General features: G+C 37.6%; 1 protein-coding gene across 3 annotated transcripts in view; it reads right to left on the reverse strand.

The window, feature by feature from the left end:
• Hhat (hedgehog acyltransferase) overlaps positions 1-19,972 on the reverse strand; it is a 296,093-nt gene that overhangs the window by 38,284 nt on the left and 237,837 nt on the right. For all 3 annotated transcript variants that reach the window (XM_076831926.1, XM_076831925.1, XM_076831924.1), the window contains one exon: positions 1,669-1,813. In XM_076831926.1, the coding sequence (XP_076688041.1) occupies positions 1,669-1,813 (145 nt within the window). The remainder of the gene's footprint in view (positions 1-1,668; positions 1,814-19,972) is intronic.

A 19,972-nucleotide genomic window follows, 5' to 3' on the forward strand; every position in this document is an offset into this window, starting at 1 on the left:
TCTCCAGTCCCTTTTTAAAAAAAATTTAGATTTGAGAAGGATCTTTTTTTTCCTTAATTTTTAAAATTTATTTTAGTTATAGTTGACAGTAGAATGCATTTATGTGCTCTGATATATCATACACATATGGGATAAAATTACTCATTTTCAGAGTGTACATGTTGCATACTCAGAATCATATTGGTCATGCAGTCACATAGTAGAAAGAAACAGACATTATTTATCTATCTTTTCTATTCCCACATCTCCTCCCCTCCCATTACTTCCCTTCATACATTTGTCACAACAAAACCCAGAATCAACTATCACATTTTGATTTGCATGTGTGGCCCAACATGTATGCACCTCTTTTTGTCTCCCTCTATTCTCAGTGTTTTGCAAATAACCAACACCTAGTATGTCTGATGCACTGAAGGAAAAATCAGAGCCTTTTCACTAGGTGACAAGTAAACTCCAAGTCAGGGTTTCCCTCTGCACCACAGTGTTCTCAGTATTGTGCAAGGTTCTGCAGGTAGGGGGTGGCAAGAAAAGTAAAAGATACTCTCCCTCTCCTTTATTGCTTTTATCTTTAGATCCTCTGCACCTTATTATCTCCCATCCTTATGAAAGGACAGCTTCTAGTCAAAAAGCACATGGTCTTTTCAGGAACTATCAGCTACAACACCTCTCAGAAAGACCAAAGAGGAGATTTTTTTCGTGATGAGATTATAGCAGCGCTCTTTCCTGGCCCCAGTTACGATTCATGACCTGGCATCCTGGAATCATGCAGCTGTGTATGGGCTATTTTTGATGTGCAAGAGTCCACGGAAAACTAAAAACTATTAAAAAATTCAAAAAAAAAAAAAAAGAGTTACATCTAAAGCATCACTGACTCCTCAAGAACCCAGATGTAGAGATGACAGGCCATCCTGTAAAATCACATCACCAGCATTTGTCAAAGCTTCCCCAAACCTCCCAACACAACATCATGCTACTGGTCAGAGAAAAAGAACAGGGAATCTTTTCTTTTAAACCATCATGTATTGGATATAGTAAAGTTTACTGAGAAGACTTCAATTCTCTTAAGGACATTGTGTATCTCTTAGTTCCAGTCCAAAGGAAATGGTGACCAGAAATAAATAATGGTAAGTTATGGCTGTAGTCTTTTGACAATCCCCACATACTAGCAATTGACCTATTGGAGGTGTGGCTTTGCTATGGATAGTGAGACAATCCACAGAATGCACATGAAACGTAAGCTTGGCCACTAGTGTTCAGACAAAAGTGTCTACAAGTTAGAGATATACAAACACAAGGATCATACAGCTACAGGAGAACACAGTGGGACTTCTAGGACATGTTTCTCTAGGACATTCAGTGCAAGTGAATGGAACAAGTGGAACAAGGTTAGATTTTACTGTACACCGAGACAGATTTAGTAGGAAAGAAAAAAAATTAATTGAAAAAGTTGGGGCAGTAAAGTTTGATGTCAAGTATCACGTGTGGTAGATATGAAGTATATAAAAAAAATAGAAAACAGTCATATCTAAACATGGGAAATTATTCCTGATATTTGTCATTACATTCATGGTATGTGAAAAGTAACTCTCAAATCCATTCATGCTATCAACTGCATACACAGAAAACAAGAAATTGGCGGAACACAGCACTCACTCTCTGGCAACTTACCTTGTATGAAGATCCTATCCCAGTAGGTTTTCCCAACTTGATTGCCCCCAAGAAACACCAGGTTGAACAGGATCAGCATTGAGGTGGCACAAGACGCAAGGGCAGCATGCAGTCGTCGGCGAGCTTGTGGGGAGAGGTGTCGAGCCTACAAGGACAATGGCAAGAAGGCACCTCATCATAAGGGTGCAACAAATATGACTAAGACACCACCCTCTTAACACCATCCCAGGATGCCAGGTGGTTATTGAAACAGATATCAAAACTTCTATCCTTGCAATATTCTGATCTTAGGAAAGAAGGTGATGTATCATTAATGTTCCTTCGTCCTCCCACAATGGATTTCTTCTGACCCATATAATACATGTGTAGAATCTAGTTGTGTTAGTTTTCATCACTGTGATCAAATACATGACAAAAACAATTTAGAGGAACAAATATTTATTTTAGCTCATGGTTTCAGAGGATTCACGCTATTGTTGGCTGGATCCAAGGCATAAATATCATGATGGAGGAAAGCTGCTCAGCTCAAGGCATATGTGAAATGGAGGGGGTGGGGGGTTCAGGGACAGATACAGTTCCCAGGGTCATGACCCCAGTGACTGACTTGCTCCAGTCATGTTCTACCTGCCTAGTTTTTACCACTTCTTAGTTCATTCATATTGCTTCATCATCAAATGGATTAATCCACTGATGAGGTCAAATCCTCAAAATCCAATCACTGTACCTCTGGATGTTACTGTATTGCTTATACATGACTGTGGGGAGGCATTCCAAATTCAAACATAACTCTAGTTAAGACTCAGTAGCACCTCTTCCTGTCATTGAAACATATTCATGTCTTCTGCATATAAACCTGTAGGTGCTCTCCATAAAAAACAGTATAAATAGGTTCATGTCAAGATCAGTGTGATCAGAATTCAAGGTCAGAGTGATCTTCTGGGCCAGTTAGCTTGACTCTGGGAAGTCAGCCAACCACCCTGTAAACCTGATATATTATTAGGAGGAATCCCAAGACAAAGGTGCAAGCGAATTGATATGAGACAACTCCCCTGCTGGAATCAAGCACAGGACATTCCACTGAGAGCACACAACACCATCTGACATGGTGGCCAATCACAGTGCCTGAAGTATTCAAGGCTGGAGGAATGCTTTCCAGCAATCATGATAAAGAATTCCCCTCATCCTTCCTAGCTCTTCATTGTACTCCCTCTGCTATTCATCTTTCCTCAGAGATTTCACAAAGCAAACAAAGACTTTATTCCTTATCACTGACTATTCTGGTGGCCTCTCCAGAGTGAGGTCACTGTGCTGTGTGGAGCACGTGAGTCCCATCAGCACAACTGTGCATCTGTATATTCAGAATGAAAATCAGATATAGCACCACAGCCATGTACACAGGGCCCCAGAGTTTCTAACAAATACCTTAGCTTAACACAACACAGAAAAGAGAACCAAATGTCACAAGGTATTTTCTGAATATCCTCCAGAAACCTCTACATGCATCTTAACCTCAACTATGCTACAATTACAAACAGAATTCTGGCCATCACAATGGCAGCAGTGTATGCAATATATGACAGTAAAAAGGACTCCCCTAGAAGGTGAGTCTCCAGCAGGAAGTTCACGTATCTCAGGCAACACCACCACAGGTCACCCGTTTCAGAGTCCTCTCAATCTAGACAAACAAATTCCTGACCCTCTTCCTTTTTCTCTCCTGTGAACCCCAGCGTTGACTATGTATGCTCAGATCTAGCTATCACATGTATGTCCCCTCAGGGTTGTCTCTTCCAACATCACTTTAGAGCACACTTATGGGCACAGCATGTGTTTTCTTTTCATGAAAAAAAAATGTGTAGCAAACTGAGCTGTCTGCCTGGACATGACGTACAAAGCTCTCCGGTGCAGTGGCCATGTCTTGCTTGGAGACTCCAGACCAGCCGACCCCTACTTACTCTAAGAGGCCATGAATGTTGACCAGAGGTTAGACAAGAGATAAGTACATGATGTACAAATTTGAAAGTAGTGAAGGGGAAAGTTACCAGCTTACTATCAGCAATCTTCACCTCTCAGAATAAGGAGATATTAATCTACCAGTTTGTGCATTTTAAAACAGGAAAATATTTTGAGGATTACTGAATCAATTAGCAGTAACGGGAAGTTGAGAAGTAGTCAGGGAAAAAAGAATCCAAAATAATAAATCAAGAAAGCATGACTATCTTAATTGGCATAGTATATCCAATTAATTCCCTCCAGGGACCAGGGCCAAAGATAACATATTTTATTTCTCAAGGACCTAGTGAATCAAAAGTGACCCTCTGTTTTAATCCAGGAAGTCTCCTCTAAGCCTGATGCCCTTGAAGGAGAATTCAAAGGCCCTGCATTATCTTTCTTTTATTAATGTCAACTTCAGAGAGTGGTCATAGTGTGGTTAATCTCAAAGTGGTTCTCCTTTTATACAGAAGGATAATAGTTGAAAAAAAATCAACAGGTACTGAGAGAGGGGGACTCTCTTCCATGGGGTTGCTAAGCAAGACTATGTGCTGAGGGTCCTGCCCTTCCATTGGCATGTGCCAATTTACACTTAACAATCATGATAGGCCAGAGGTGATATACAACATATTATCCTACCGAAGTCCACAGATCAAGAGTTCAGAAACTGCCACTAGCTGACCTTGCACCAACAGAGGAATAACTTCTTGTCAAAGGAGCAAAGAAATTGCGCTTGCCAGCGTTATGACAGCACTCTGTCACCAAAACATAGTGTTCTATGTAAGGACTTCCCTGATGCACAATGAGCAAGATAAGCATTCCTCCATGAGGGTCCAAGGTTAGGCTCTGTAACAATTGTGGTGTTGTTACCTGGTACAGGGAGAGAGCCCACGCTGTAGCAGGGAGCTGGGCTGAGGGGTGGGGCAAGGGAGAATGAGCGGGCTCACCTGAAGCCCATGGTTTTACAGATCTTCCCTGGATTCTGTGATTACCCTAGTCTCTCACCTACATGATTCAATGCATTTCTGGTTTTGCTTAGGAAACAAAAAGTCAAAATAATAGCAACTGTGAAGGAGCCTCTCTGATCTCAGTAACAAGGTGGGGTGGCTCTAAACTCTGAAATGACTAACAACAATTCAATTTTTAGACCTGTCTTTTTCTTTTTGTTGTTTCAGTGAGCAGCATTATTAAAGGAATGGGGCTGTTAGAATCAGTAAACTTCAAGTATTCAAAAGAGAAGGTACAATGCTCATAGGCAATTCCTGATTATCCCCCAGGGAGAGTGGGTGGGAGACAAAACAGACGATCAAGAAAAATCCCCAAACCTAATTTTAACTAATAGCAGCAACGCTGAGAAAACTAGTTTTGCCAATCAGCAGAATCCAAAGAGCATTGTCTCTTCTCATTGTGAGTCAGTGGAAGAAAGTCATGACAGGCTACGAAGGAAAAAGAGGCTTTATCTGGAAATCCACAGAAGAGTAATACAGCAGTGTCCCCTCTCCACAGGGATGTGTGTTCCGAGATGTACTATGAAAACCTGCAACTGTAAATAGTACCAAACCCCATATATACTAGTTTTTTTTTTCTTTCTGTGCCTATGTCCTATGAGAGTTTAACTTATAAAGCAGGCACAGTTAGAGATTAATGACAATAGAGTAATTAATACACTGTAATGAAAGTCATGTGAATGTGGTCTGTCATCAAAATACCTTAATGTACTATATTCACTCTCTTGATGATGAGGTGATATCCTCATATTTCTGAGGAGAGGAAGTGAGGTGAAGGACACTGGCACCATGACCTAGCATTAGCTTACCACAAAAGGGTTACTTGAACACAAACACCAGCAGTCTGGTACCTAGAGTGCTACCAAGTGACCACCTGGTGGGTAGCTACATGCATGACAAAGGGATGATTCATGTTCCAGGTGGGAGAGTTTATCAAACCACTCAGCACTGTGAGAAATCTGCAATTTTGAATTGTTCATTTCTGGAATTTTCAGATTGTAGTTGGCTACAGGTAACAAACTGGAAAGGTGAATTGTAGATAAGAGGAAACTATCATAACAACAGTAAAGGGATATAAGTCTCAGCTGCCAATGTCTCTCCTCTTTGGATTCCCCAAACACACTATGGAAAGTGACAGGGATCTTTCTACTTTGGAGCCAAGGTCTTAGCCATTGACTACAGGAACTCTGGGGGAAGTATCATACTGAGGTGTTCCCAGAAGAAAAATGCCATATGAGCAAGGCCAGACGGTATACTCCCCTGAACCAGCCAACTCCATCAATAAATATGACTTTCTAAATTCCCCACTTGAAACAGTTTGTTTCTTTTGCTCCTCTGAAGTCCTATAGCAATTATTCCCGTGTCCCTTCACATCTAGGATGCAAGCTGCTATGAGTGGGAGTCATGCCTCATAGGTCAGCCATCCATTTTCCTGGCTCAGATGCTTGAAAATGCCCTTGAGAAGAGAATTCGTGTGGAGGAAATGTAAAGTAAATAGGAAATATCACAGTACAATGAAGGGCCGTGAGGTATGAAAATGAGAATTGCCAACATGATCAGATAAAGCCATGTCTGACAAACAGAACTTGAATCTTATTAATGAATTTATCAGGATTAAAAAAAAAGAGAGCTCTGGTCTGGTCATGATCTTTCCCCTGAGAATACTTGAGTCTGTGGCAATCCAATATTTTAGAAGCAGGAAAGAAAAAAAAAAAAAAAAACCTAGAAGTGGCATTCTCCCATGGGGAATGTTTGTAAAGTTGCTGGGCACTTTTCATTTGTCTCAATGAATGAGAGGCAATTGTGGATTTTGGTGGGTAGTGACCTGGAACAAGAAACATAGTGCAACAAGAAGAATACTAAGTAGAGTGTCTCGATTTAACATTTGAGCAGCCATCTTAAATGTTAACCATCATCTTATAAGTTTTGCTTTCCTGTACTTCCTTTTACCTGAACTCCTCCCAGCCCCATCAGTGACCTACCCCATGGCACCAGAACCCTAAGCCAATCCCAGAAGGACCATGACCCTTTTGCTCTGGAAAGCCCCACAATGACATAGATCTAAGCCAATCCCATGCTATCCCCCACCATCCTAGCTCTGATGTAGCACCCCCAGCCTATCCCACAGCACCACAGCTACAACTTCAAACCCTCACCCCACAAAAGCTGGACACCCAAACATCTTGGGGCCTCTCTCCACTCCATAGAGCTCTGACAAACGCTCGTGTGTATCTCTGCCTGGTCTCCATCTTTCTTTTCTCAATTACCTGCTTACCCATCTCTTGTTCCTTGCTTTCCCTTCACCAAGTCCTGCCCAAAATATTTATAGATGAATTCTTTTCTTCCATATTCCTCACAGAACAGAGTTCCTGCTCAGCCTATGGGGGCATTAAGAGCAATTCCCAAAATATGTCCCCGGGTTGTATTTCCCCTGGGACCCATAGAAATGCAACCTGGGGCAAGGAAGTGTTCTGGCACCCAGTGCTAGGACCCTCCCACCCACACCACAAGAGCATCAACTGGAGGTACTTCCTGTGCCTCTAGCTACTGACAGACAAGGAGCTGCCACCAGATCCAAGTGCCCTCATCCCAACACCCCTCAAACTCAGAAGATGGGGGAAGAATGGGAGGTGGGGCGAGTTCGAAAGAATCATTGCCCCATGCCTGTGTGATCAGTTCTCACTAGAGTCTCTAACTTATGGCAGAGAGGTGGAGTGGGGCAGTTTTTCCCCTGTGAATGTCAATATAGTCCATTCTTCAGGTTCAAGTACAGGTAACTAGCTAGAGAGCGCCTCTCAGAACACCAGGAAACCCAGGTCTGGGATAGACTTTCAATTCCTCTGCCCAAGTGCACCGTCTCTGTCTGACCACAGGAACAGATGGGATGCAGAAATGTAACAACAGCTTAGCAGTGTCTTTACTAATGCACTGACTTCCAAAGGAGAGGACTGTGACCCAAACCCACTAAACCTTAGGGCTGAACTGAACTTTGTCAAACTAGTTTGTATTTCCTCCTGTGACGTGTCCATTTTCCATTTGTTTATTCACCTCTCCATGGCAGCTCCTCCATCTTTTTGCAGTCAACATCCTGTCCTTGGAAATCACAGGATTGTCTGGGGTCAACAAGCCCCCACCTGGGAGTAGAGGCTTTGAAATCCAAGGACGTACGAGGTGTGAGAGGCAGATATCGCTTTGGTGCTAGAGGCTGCCAAGCCTGGTAGGTCCCTCACTTATCCACAGAGGGGCTGCTTGTGGGACCAAGCTGGGAGGAGGGGACAGGCCAAGCATCTGGGGAAGCAGATGGCTGGAGGCATGGCTGCTGGAGACTGTGACAAAGGCTTGGCATGAGGGACCTGATGCTGTTTATTTTTCAGTGGGGGGGGAAGCTAAAAAAAGAAACTGGGTGGGTTTGAGCAGCTGGACACAGTTCTTCCATATAATCACTGACGTTCTTCATTTTCTAATGAAATCCTAACCAGAGAGTAGGAGAGATGAATAAGACAATGGCAAGGGAGAAGACTGTTAGAGACCAAGGAGAGTAAAATGAGGCGTGGACACCTATGAGTTAAGATGAGACCCGAGAAGAATGGCCAGAGTGAAACATTCAAAGTCAGGAGGACTCAGGTTACAAAGAATTTCAGGGCCTCCTGTTCCATCTGTGTATCAATCTGAAGGATACTACACTTGCTCCTTTCCTCAAAACATTTCCATTACTTTCAGTTAGAAATCTGTGTTCTACTCATCTCCCCTCCCCCTCATGTTCCTACTAACAAGTTCCTGAAGAATGGTACAAGGCCAAATCTTCATTATTTGTCCCCCAAACTCATGCATACTCTGCAGGTAGCCAATAATTATCTCACACCCATCCCTCTATGCTGTACATAAGTCACAGAATCTCCTGAGCCCTTAGCGTCTCTCCCATCCCAAGTCTAAGTTAAATGAATACATGAAGATATCAAGAAAGTAATATTTGCTCCTTTTAAGTGTACAAAAGTTGAAAAAAATAGGGTCACTGAAGTTACATTTTTCCATCAGTGTGGTACTGAGCTCTAAATAATGCATGGCCATAGGAGAGAATTCAATATCTGCAGTGATGAAGTCAAAAGCAGTCTTGCTTAACCTGCACAGGTAACTTGGAACATATAATTCCACTGCCCAGAACATGCTCAGGCTCTTCTTCTACTCAGTTCTCAATTGGAAATAGATAAACATAAGTTGTCCTAATCTTGGTAGAGTCAATCATCCATTTGCATGTGCTGGTATAAACCATGGGACAGATGACATCAACCTGTATGTTTTAGATAACTTCAGTTTGTAGTACAAAAAGTTCACTGTTCTGAGGAGCTTTACCTATATTTTGAGTAGTTTAAAACCATTCATACTTTACCAGTGAAGAATAAGAAAAATGGAGAGATTCAGTCCTGACCCTCAGCTACATATTGACAAGTACAGTTAAGGGATTTGCCCACATTTCACTAACTCACATCTGTGTAACAGGATGCACTCTCACTTCTAACCTAGAACCATCATGATCTTTGATTCTTCCATGCCAGCTACAAAGTTTTGCAGGAAATGTTAATGTTTGTTCAAAAAATACATCATGCATGCATTTTTCTAGCAAGAGTTGAGTAGATACCAAGTGTCGATTTCAGAAGAACATATGGTTTACAGTGTCACTGTAACTGGAATTCACAGTTACAGTAAGGTTTAGTATATTCTCCAGAAAGTGACAGACCAAAAGAAAACATAATATCTTAAAAAATAGTAAAAGTTAATAGACCCTAGTGGCTTGGGGTCATGTTGGCCAAAGGATACAAAATTTCAGTTAAATTAAAAAAAAAAAAAAAAAAAAAAACAACTATTGAACAATATGGTGTATGGTAAATAACAATATATTTTATTTGTAAATCTAGTTTTTAAAGCAATTTTCAAGTGTTCTCACTACAAAAAATAAATAAATAAATGAGAGGCAAGGCTTGCATTAATTAGCTCAATTTAACCATTTAACAATATATACATATTTTCATATAACATTTTTACATGATGAATATATAAATAATTTTCATCTGTGCAATTTAAATTTCTTAAAAATGTTTAGTGCCTAAACAGTAAAGAAAGTAGTAAATTTATTTATTCAGATTACATGAAAATAGCTTTGTAAAAAGCCTAAATATTCTACAAAAATGAGCAAAAAAAAAAAATGCATTAAAGCTAATGAAAGAACTCAGCAAAATTTCAGGATACAAAAATCAATATTCGAGACCCGTGACCAACCGGCAGAACAGGCCCAGCGGCCTGCCAGCGTGGTAGACACATCACCCCAATTGGAGGAAGGGCCCAGCTGCGGCCCGCAAGGTAGGCATACTGCGCGTCCCGGAGAAGTGGCCCAGCGGCCAGCCGGCCTAGTTGAAAGATCACCCCAATTGGAAGAGGGGCACAGGCGCCACCTGCGCTTGCAAGGTAGGCAGACCTGCAACCTGGAGAACAGACCCAGCGGCCCACCAGCGTGGTAGACAGATCACCCCTATTGTAGGAGGGGCCCAGCTGTTGCACGCAAGGTAGGCAGACCACACGACCTGGAGAAGGGGCCCAGCGGTCCACCGCCGTGATAGACAGGTCACCCCAATTGGAGGAGGAGCACAGTCGCCGCCCGCGCATGCAAGGGAGACTTTGCAACTATACAAGAGCAATATAAATATATGTGGAAAATTCAATAACACAACAGTTTCACCAAGCAGAAAGAAACGTGAGCAGTACGAAAAGAAAAGGAAAGAAAGGACCACAAGCAATGCAAGTCAACTCAACTTTAGAAGAGGTAATAGCTGCAGCAGATGGAATGTCAGATAAAGAATTCAGGATTTACATGCTTCAGATGATCTGGAGTCTCAAGGAAGATATTAGACAGAAAATCAGACAATGAAACATCACTTCGATAATGAATTACATAAACAAATCCAAGAAGCAAAAGATCAACTATACAGGGAGATAGAGGTTATAAAAAACAAACAGAAATCCTAGAAATGCAGGAAGCAATAAACCAACTTAACTCAAATGAGAATACTACCAGCAGAGTAGAACACTTAGAAGATAGAACATCAGACAATGAAGACAAAGTATTTCAACTTGAAAAGAACATAGACAGCTCAGCGAGACTCTTAAGAAACCATGAGCAGACCATCCAACAAATATGGGATAACATAAAGAGACCAAACTTAAGAGTCATTGGGATACAGGAAGGTATAGAGGTCCAAAACAAAGGAATGAGCAATCTATTCAACGAAATAATATGAGAAAACTTCCCAGACTTGAAGAATGAGACAGAATCCCAAATCCTAGAAGCCTACAGGACGCCAAATGTACAAAATCATAAGAGATCCACACCTAGACACATTATAATGAAGATGCCCAACATACAGAATAAGGGGAGAATTTTAAAAGCTTCAAGAGAAAGGAAGCAGATTACATTTAGGGGTAAACCAATCAGGATAACAGCTGATCTTTCAACACAGACTCTGAAAGCTAGAAGATCCTGGAACAACATATTTCAAATGCTGAAAGAAAATGGGTTCCAACCAAGAATTGTGTATCCAGTGAAATTAAGCTTTAGTATGGAAGATGAAATTAAAACCTTCCACGATAAACAAAAGTTAAAAGAATTTGCAGCTAGAAAACCATCTCTTCAAAACATCCTCGGCAAAATACTACAGGAAGAGGAAATGGAAAATAACAATGAAAACCAACAGTGGGAGGTAGTACAGTAAAGGGAAAAAATAATCAAAGAGGAAAAACAAACCATGTTAAGTAACATAAATAAACAAATATGGCTGGAAGAACAATCTCAATAATAACCCTAAATGTTAATGGCTTAAACTCACCAATTAAGAGACACAGGCTAGTAGAATGGATCACAAAACAAGACCCAACAATATGCTGCCTTCAGGAGACACATTTGATAGGAAAAGACATACATAGACTGAAGATGAAAGGTTGGGAAAATCATATCACTCATATGGACTTCGGAAACAAGCAGGAGTGTCCATATTCATATCAAATAAAATAGATTTCAAGCCAAAGTTAATCAAAAGGGATAAAGAGGGACACTACATACTGCTCAAGGGAACCATTCACCAACAAGACATAACAATCATAAATATATATGCCCCAAACAATGGTGCAGCTATGTTCATCAAACAAACTCTTCTCAAGTTCAAGAGTCTAATAGACCACCATACAATAATCATGGGGGACTTCAACACACCTCTCTCACCACTGGACAGATCTTCCAAACAAAAGTTGAATAAGGAAACTACAGAACTCAATAACACAATTAATAAGCTAGACTTAATTGACATATATAGAATATACCACCCAACATCAAGCAGTTACGCTTTTTTCTCAGCAGCACATGGATCCTTCTCAAAAATAGATCATATATTATGTCACAGGGCAACTCTTAGACAATATAAAGGAGTAGAGATAATACCATGCATCTTATCTGATCATAATGGAATGAAACTGAAAATCAACGATAAAAGAAGGGAAAATCATGCATCACTTGGAGAATGAACAATAGGTTACTGAATGATCAATGGGTTATAGAAGACATCAAGGAGGAAATTAAAAAATTCTTAGAGATAAATGAAAACACAGACACAACATATCGGAATCTATGGGACACATTGAAAGCAGTTCTAAGAGGAAAATTCATTGCTTGGAGTTCATTCCTTCAAAAAAAGAAAAAAAACCAACAAATAAATTATCTAATACTTCATCTCAAAATCCTAAAAAAGAAGAGCAAAACAACAGAAAAAGAAGTAGAAGGCAAGAAATAATAAAAATTAGAGCTGAAATTAATGAAATCGAAACAAAAGAAACAATTGAAAAAATTGACAAAACTAAAAGTTGGTTCTTTGAAAAAATAAATAAAATCGACAGACCCTTAGCCATGCTAATGAAGAGAAGAAGAGAAAGAACTCAAATTACTAGCATACGGGATGAAAAAGGCAATATCACAACAGACACTTCAGAAATACAGAAGATAATCAGAAATTATTTTGAATCCTTATACTCCAATAAAATAGAAGATAGTGAAGGCATCGATAAATTTCTTAAGTCATATGATCTGCCCAGATTGAGTCAGGAGGATATAGACAACCTAAACAGACCAATATCAATTGAGGAAATAGAAGAAACCATCAAAAGACTACCAACTAAGAAAAGCCCAGGACCGGATGGGTATACAACAGAGTTTTACAAAACCTTTAAAGAGGAACTAATACCAATACTTTTCAAGCTATTTCAGGAAATAGAAAAAGAGGGAGAACTTCCAAATTCATTCTACGAGGGCAACATCACCCTGATTCCTAAACCAGACAAAGACACTTCAAAGAAAGAAAACTACAGACCGATATCTCTAATGAACCTAGATGCAAAAATCCTCAATAAAATTGTGGCAAACCGGATACCAAAACATATCAAAAAAATTGTGCACCACGATCAAGTAGGATTCATCCCTGGGATGCAAGGCTAGTTCAATATACGGAAATCAATAAATGTTATTCACCACATCAATAGGCTTAAAAATAAGAACCATATGATCATCTCAATAGATGCAGAAAAAGCATTCAACAAATTACAACATCCCTTTATGTTCAAAACTCTAGAAAAACTAGGGATAACAGGATCATACCTCAATATTGTAAAAGCTATCTATGCTAAACCTCAGGCTAACATCATTCTGAACAAAACAGACACTAGTATGGCAATATGTAAATCAGTGGATGTGTAACCGATGTGATTCTGCAATCTGTATATGGGGTAAAAATGGGAGTTCATAACCCACTTGAATCAAAGTGTGAAATATGATATATCAAGAACTATGTAATGTTATGAACAACCAACAATAAAAATTAAAAAAAAAAACAAAATCAGCACACACAAATCAAAGGCATTTCTGTACATCAGTGACAAATCCTCTGAAAGGGAAACAAGAAAAATTACCTCATTAGCCTCAAAAACAAAAAAGTAAATACTTGGCAATTAACCTAACAGAAGAGGTGAAAGACCTCTACAACGAAAACAACAGAATGCTAAAGAAGAAAATAAAAGAAGACCTTAAAAGATGGAAAGATCTCTCCTGTTCTTGGATAGATAGAATTAATATTGTCAAAATGACCATGCTACCAAAAGCACTATACAGATTTAATGCAATTCCAATCAAAATCCCAATAACGTTCCTCATAGAAATAGAAAAGGCAGTCATGAAATTCATCTGGAAAAATAAGAGACACAGAATAGTTAAAGCAATCCTTAGCAGGAAGAGTGAAACAGGTGGCACACTATATCAGACCTTAAACTATACTACAGAGCAACAGTACCAAAAACAGCACAGAATTGGCACCAACATACACTTGTAGACTTCCCCTGTTTTTAACATAAAGAAGATTCTCCATGGTCCAATGCAAGAGAAAATTAAATAATGTTCAATCACATGTATGTAGATTGAATCATTGCTTTATTCATCGGCCTTAAAAAGGATCTTTCCTTGTAAATACCATCCATATAACTACTTCTATTTATGTAAGATTGAAATTTTTCTACAGAACACATACTAGAATAAGGGCTACATAACAAATTCAACTTTCATGCTAATTGTAAGTTACATTCATTATTTGGATTGAATGTATTATAGTCACCAATAGAAATTTTTATAAAATATGCTAAAGTTTATTTCTGATTGGTATGTCTGTAAAAATACTGAGGATGCAGAATTAAAGATTTGTAGCAATATTTAAAAAAATCAATATGCAACAATCAGTTGTGTTATATATACAGTTGACATTCTAAGAAAGAAAAATTCTACTTATAGTAGTATTAAGTAAATATTTAGATGTAAAATAAGGAGGCAAAATATTTGTATACTAGAACTATAAAACAGAAAAACATCCCATATTCATGAATTGGAATATTCAATGCTATGAAAACTTATCTACAGATTCAATGCAATCACTACCAAAATGCCAATTATTTTTTTTCTTGCAAAAATAGGAAAACTCATCCTGTAATTGATATGGAATCTCAGGGGACCTGAATGGCCAAAATGATCTTGAAAATGAACAATGTTGAAGGAACTCTAATTTTCTGATTTCATAACTTGCTACAAAGCTACAATAATCAAAACAATACTGGCAAAAGCCAGGCATATAAAAAACTTGAATATAAAACCCAGAAATAAACCTTCAAACATGGCTTAATAATGTTCAACAAAGCTGAATGATTTTCAACAAGAGCACTAAGAATGCTTAATAAAAAAAAAGGACATTTTTTTCCAACTATGTTTCTGGGAAAAGTGGATATTCATATGAATGAAGTTTGACACTGTATTATACTATATATGTATGTGCACATATATATACTTAACTCAAAATGGATCAAAGATATAAACATAAGAAAATTATACAACTCTTAAAGTAAAATATATAGTAAAATCTTCATTGAATTGAATTTTAAAATGATTTCTTGGATATGACTCTGAAAAGATCGTTAAAAATAGATAAAATCCAATTTATCAAAATGCACAACCTTTGTACATCACAGTACACTGTCAACAGAATGAAAAGGCAACCCAGGAGTAGCATAAAATATTTGCAATCACATATCACTAAGGGAGTAAGTAAGATCAAGAATATACAAAGAACCCATGCAATTCAACAAGTACATATTTTGTATATTTTCAAGTATACAAAATATGTACTTGAAAAATGGGCAAAGAACTTGAATAGATTTTTGTCTAAAGAAGTTATACAAATGCCCAATGAGCACAGAAAGACATTCAACATCAGTAATAATAAAGGAAATTCAAATTAAAACAGAAGATATTATCCATATCTTTGAAGATGGCTATAATTTAAACAAAAATATATTAAGTGGGGGTAAGGATGTGGAGAAATTAGAATCCTTACAATTTTCTTGGATTTGTAAATATTTATTAAAGAATTTGAATTGATAATTGCTGACCTCCAAAAAAAATGAAGCATCATATACATATTTTCCTTGGTAAAGCCTACCAAACATGTAAGGAAGAAATTATACCAATTCACTGTAATCAGTAGAAGAGGAAACACTTCCTAACTCATTCTATGTTGTCACCACTACCTTAACATCAATGTCATATAAAGAAAAAATCAGGGCGGAAAATTGAAGACCATGCTTTTTTATGAACATAGATAAAAAACTTCCTCAACTTGATCTACTAAAAAATTCCTATATCTAAAATTAAGAACAAGGCAAGAATGTTCCTTCTTAGTTTTCCTTGAACTTCCATCATAGTGGAAGTTCAAGCCATTGTAATAAGACAAGAAAGGGAAATAAAAGCCACACATATGGGTAAGGAAAAAATAAAGCTATGTTAGCTTCCAGTTGAGATGATTGTCTATGTATATAATCCCAAAAGGTTCAACAACAACAAAAATCCTGGAAATAACAAGTGAGGATACCAAGGACACAAGGGAGTCCTCACATTTTATGGAAAAAGTATCTCCATTTCAAAATAAAATAAAATTCTATATTAGCAAGAAAGTCCACTTCTACATATATAACCTAAAGAAATGATAGCATGTATACTACCATGTTCTCAGCAAAATTATTCACAGTAAGCAAAAGATAGAAGCAATCCAAGTATATATCAGTGAATTAATACAGGAAGAAAATATGGCATATAAAGGATTATTACTCAGCCTTAAAAAGGAAGGAAATTCTGACACCTACTACAATGTGGATGAAATTTAAAGACATTATGCTAAGTGAAATAAGCCAGAAAATAAAAGATACACTTTATTTATAAGTGTATAAATAAGACACTTATAAGTGTATTTATAAGACAAAATAGGATAGTGGTTTCAGGAACTGGGAGGAGGGATAGGGAGTTATTTCAAAGGTATAGAATTTTAGTTTGATGCTGGGATAAGCCAGGGATCAAAGGAACAGACCTCAACAACATAAAAGCTATTTATGACAAATCCAAAGCCTGCATCATATTGAGTAAAGAAAAATTAAAATATTTTTTTCTACAATCAGAAAAAAGTCTGTCCATTCTCTTCATCCTTTTCAATATGGTTCTCTAAATACCTGCCGGAGCAATCAGGCAAGAAAAGTTAAAGAGATATAAATAGAAAAAGAAGTGAAACAATCTATTCATGGATGACAGGATCTTATATCTAGAAGACCAAAAAAAAAATCTCTATCAGAAGACTTCTAAAGCTTGTAAATGAGTTCAGCCAAGTAGTAGGATACAAGATTAGCATCCATAAATCAGTAGCTTTCCTATTCTCCAACAGTAATTCAGCTAAAGAAGAAATCAAGAAAACCATCCCATTCATGATAACCTGATTTTAAAAAAAACCTGGGAATTAATAACCAAGCAGGTAAAAGAGAACATTGAAAAAGACTTTAGAAGATGCAAAGATCTCCCATATTCTTGGATAGGCAGAATTAATATTGTCAAAATGGCCTTAATGTGACTACCTATTCCACTCCTTGGTACTTTAAAAAAATTACAGATTTAATATACACATATAATACAATATAAAGCAATATACATATTTAATGCAATTCCTAAGAAAACACCAATGACATTCTTCACAAAATTTAAAAAATCCTTACATTCATTTGGAAGAATAAGAATAGCCAAAGTACTGACCAAGAAAAGCAATGCAGAAAGCATCACAATATTGGATCTGAAATTATACCACAGAACTATAGTAACAAAGACAGCATGGTATTGGCATCAAAATAGACAAGACCTGCAAATGTCATGAAATTATGGCATTTGCAGGTAAATGAATGGAACTGGAGAACATCATGCTAAGCAAAATAAGTCAGTCCCCCCAAACCAAAGGCTGAGGTTTTTTTTTCTGATAAGCAAATGCAAATTCATAATGAAGGGTTGGTGGGTAGGGGAAAATGAAGGAAACTTGGATTGTGCAGAGGGGAGGAGAGGGGGATTGTGCACAGGGGATGGTACGGTGGAATTAGACATTATTACCTTATATACATGTATGATTACACTACTAGTGTGACTCTACACACTGATCTGTCAGAGGAAGGAGAAGTTGTGCTCCATTTGTGTACAATGTGTCAAAATGCATTCTACTGTCATGTATAGCTAATTAAATTTAAAAAAAACAAAACAAAACATAGACAAGACCACCAACAGAACAGAATAAAAGACAGAGACAAACCTACATACTTACAGTTACCTGATATTTGACAAAGTTGCTAAAAACATTTTTGAGGAAAAGACAGCCTCTTTACTAGTGCTGGGAAAGCTGGATAGTCATATGTAAAAAAGTAAAATTAGATCCATCTTTCACCATACACAAAAGTCAAATCTAAGTAGATCAACAAGTAATTAGATCAGGAACATTACAACTGGTAGAAGAAAACACGGGGTCAATACTCCATTATCCTGGTACTGACACTAACTTATTAACAAGACTCTGAAAGTGCAAGAAATAAAATCAAGACTAAGTAAATGGGATACCATCAAGTTAAAAAACTTCTGTGCAGCAAATGATTAAGAATATGAAGCGCGCCTACAGAATAGGAGAAAATCTTTGCCAGCTGCTCTTTTGACAAGGGATTAAAATACAGAATATAAAAAGAATTCAAAAAACTTAACACTGAAGAAACAAATAACCCATCAATAAATGAATGAGAGAACTGACTTCTCAAAAGAAGAAATACTAATGGCCAACAAATATATGAAAAAATGTTCAACATCTCTAGCAATCAGGGAAATGCAAACCAAACTAAGATTTTGTTCAACTCCAATTAGAATGGCAATTATCAAGAATATTAACAATAGCCAGGTGTGGTGGTGTATGCCTTTAATTCCAAGGCTTGGGAGGCTGAGGCAGGAAGATCGGTTCAGATCCAGCCTCAGCAACTTAGCAAAGCCCTGAACAACTCTGAGAGACCCTATGTCTAAAAGAGGCTGAAAATGTGACTCAGTGGTCAAGAACCACTGGGTTCAATTCCCATTACTAAAATAAACAAAAAAGGTACAAACAATAATAAATGCTAGCAAGGATGTTGGGGGGAAAAAGGTACACTTGTGCATTGTTGGTGGGATTACAGACTAACCACTCTGGAAAGCAATATGGAGATTCCTCAAAAATCTAGTAATGGAACCATAATATGACTACCTATTCTACTCCTTGGTACTTTCAAAAAAAAAAAAAAAAGAACTAAAAATCAACCTACTACAGTGATATAGCCACCTCAATATTTATAGAAGCACAATTTACTATAGCTCAGTGATAGAATCAACCCAGATGCCAATCAGTAGATGAATAGATTAAGTAACTGTGGTTCATAAAACCCAGTGGAGTTTTACTCAGTCATAGTAAGAATGAAGTTATGGCATTTTCTGGCAAATGGATGAGAATGGAGGACATCATAAGTGAAATAAGCCAGACTCAAAAACTGAAAGGTCAAATGTTTTCTGTTATGTGAAATTTCATATAAAATAAAGGAAAGGAGGGAAAGATAAAAAGGGAAGGTCAGTAACGTAGAAGGAGGAGATCAAGAGGCAGAGTGGAGGGATTAGAAAAACAACGTAGAATGAATTCATCATGTTATGTGCATATATAAATATACCACAGGAAATTTCACCTTTATATGTAAAAAGAACCAATCAAAAATAGATGAGCAAAAACAGGTCTAGTCGAATTGAGGAAGGAGAATGGGGGATAAAGGAGGATGGGAGGGAAAAGGAGGGGGTTGTGAAACTGAATTCCATGCATGCAGACCTTGTTAGGAGGAACCCAAATACTATGCATAAACTAATGCTCTAATTTAAAAAAAAAATCAGTTTCAAATGAAATAGTTCTGGAGATTGACATAATAGATGTACCACAATGTGAATATACCTAATGTTATTGAATTTTACACCTAGCGGTGATTTAAATAGTAAATTGCATGTTTTATCACAATGAAAAAATTAATAGGCCTTGTCTAATATATATACAGAAATGAATGCATGCAATCTTCGAACACATCTGGACCATAATCAAACTGAGTATGTACTACGCCAGGAAAGATTCATTGCATTCTGAAATGTTAGGAAGGCTATGATCACTGACAACAGTTTAATCCAACAAGAAATAAGTGAAAATTACCTAAAATGAACATACCATTAACTTTCTAAAATTTATTCCGATTCAAGGCAAAAGTTTTTATGAAATAGGTAAACTTAAGAAAAAAAACATAAAAAAATCAATATATAAATTTTTAAATTCTGAGATAAT

Source organism: Callospermophilus lateralis, chromosome 13 (assembly GCF_048772815.1).
Source record: "Callospermophilus lateralis isolate mCalLat2 chromosome 13, mCalLat2.hap1, whole genome shotgun sequence".
NCBI classification, from domain to species: domain Eukaryota; kingdom Metazoa; phylum Chordata; class Mammalia; order Rodentia; family Sciuridae; genus Callospermophilus; species Callospermophilus lateralis.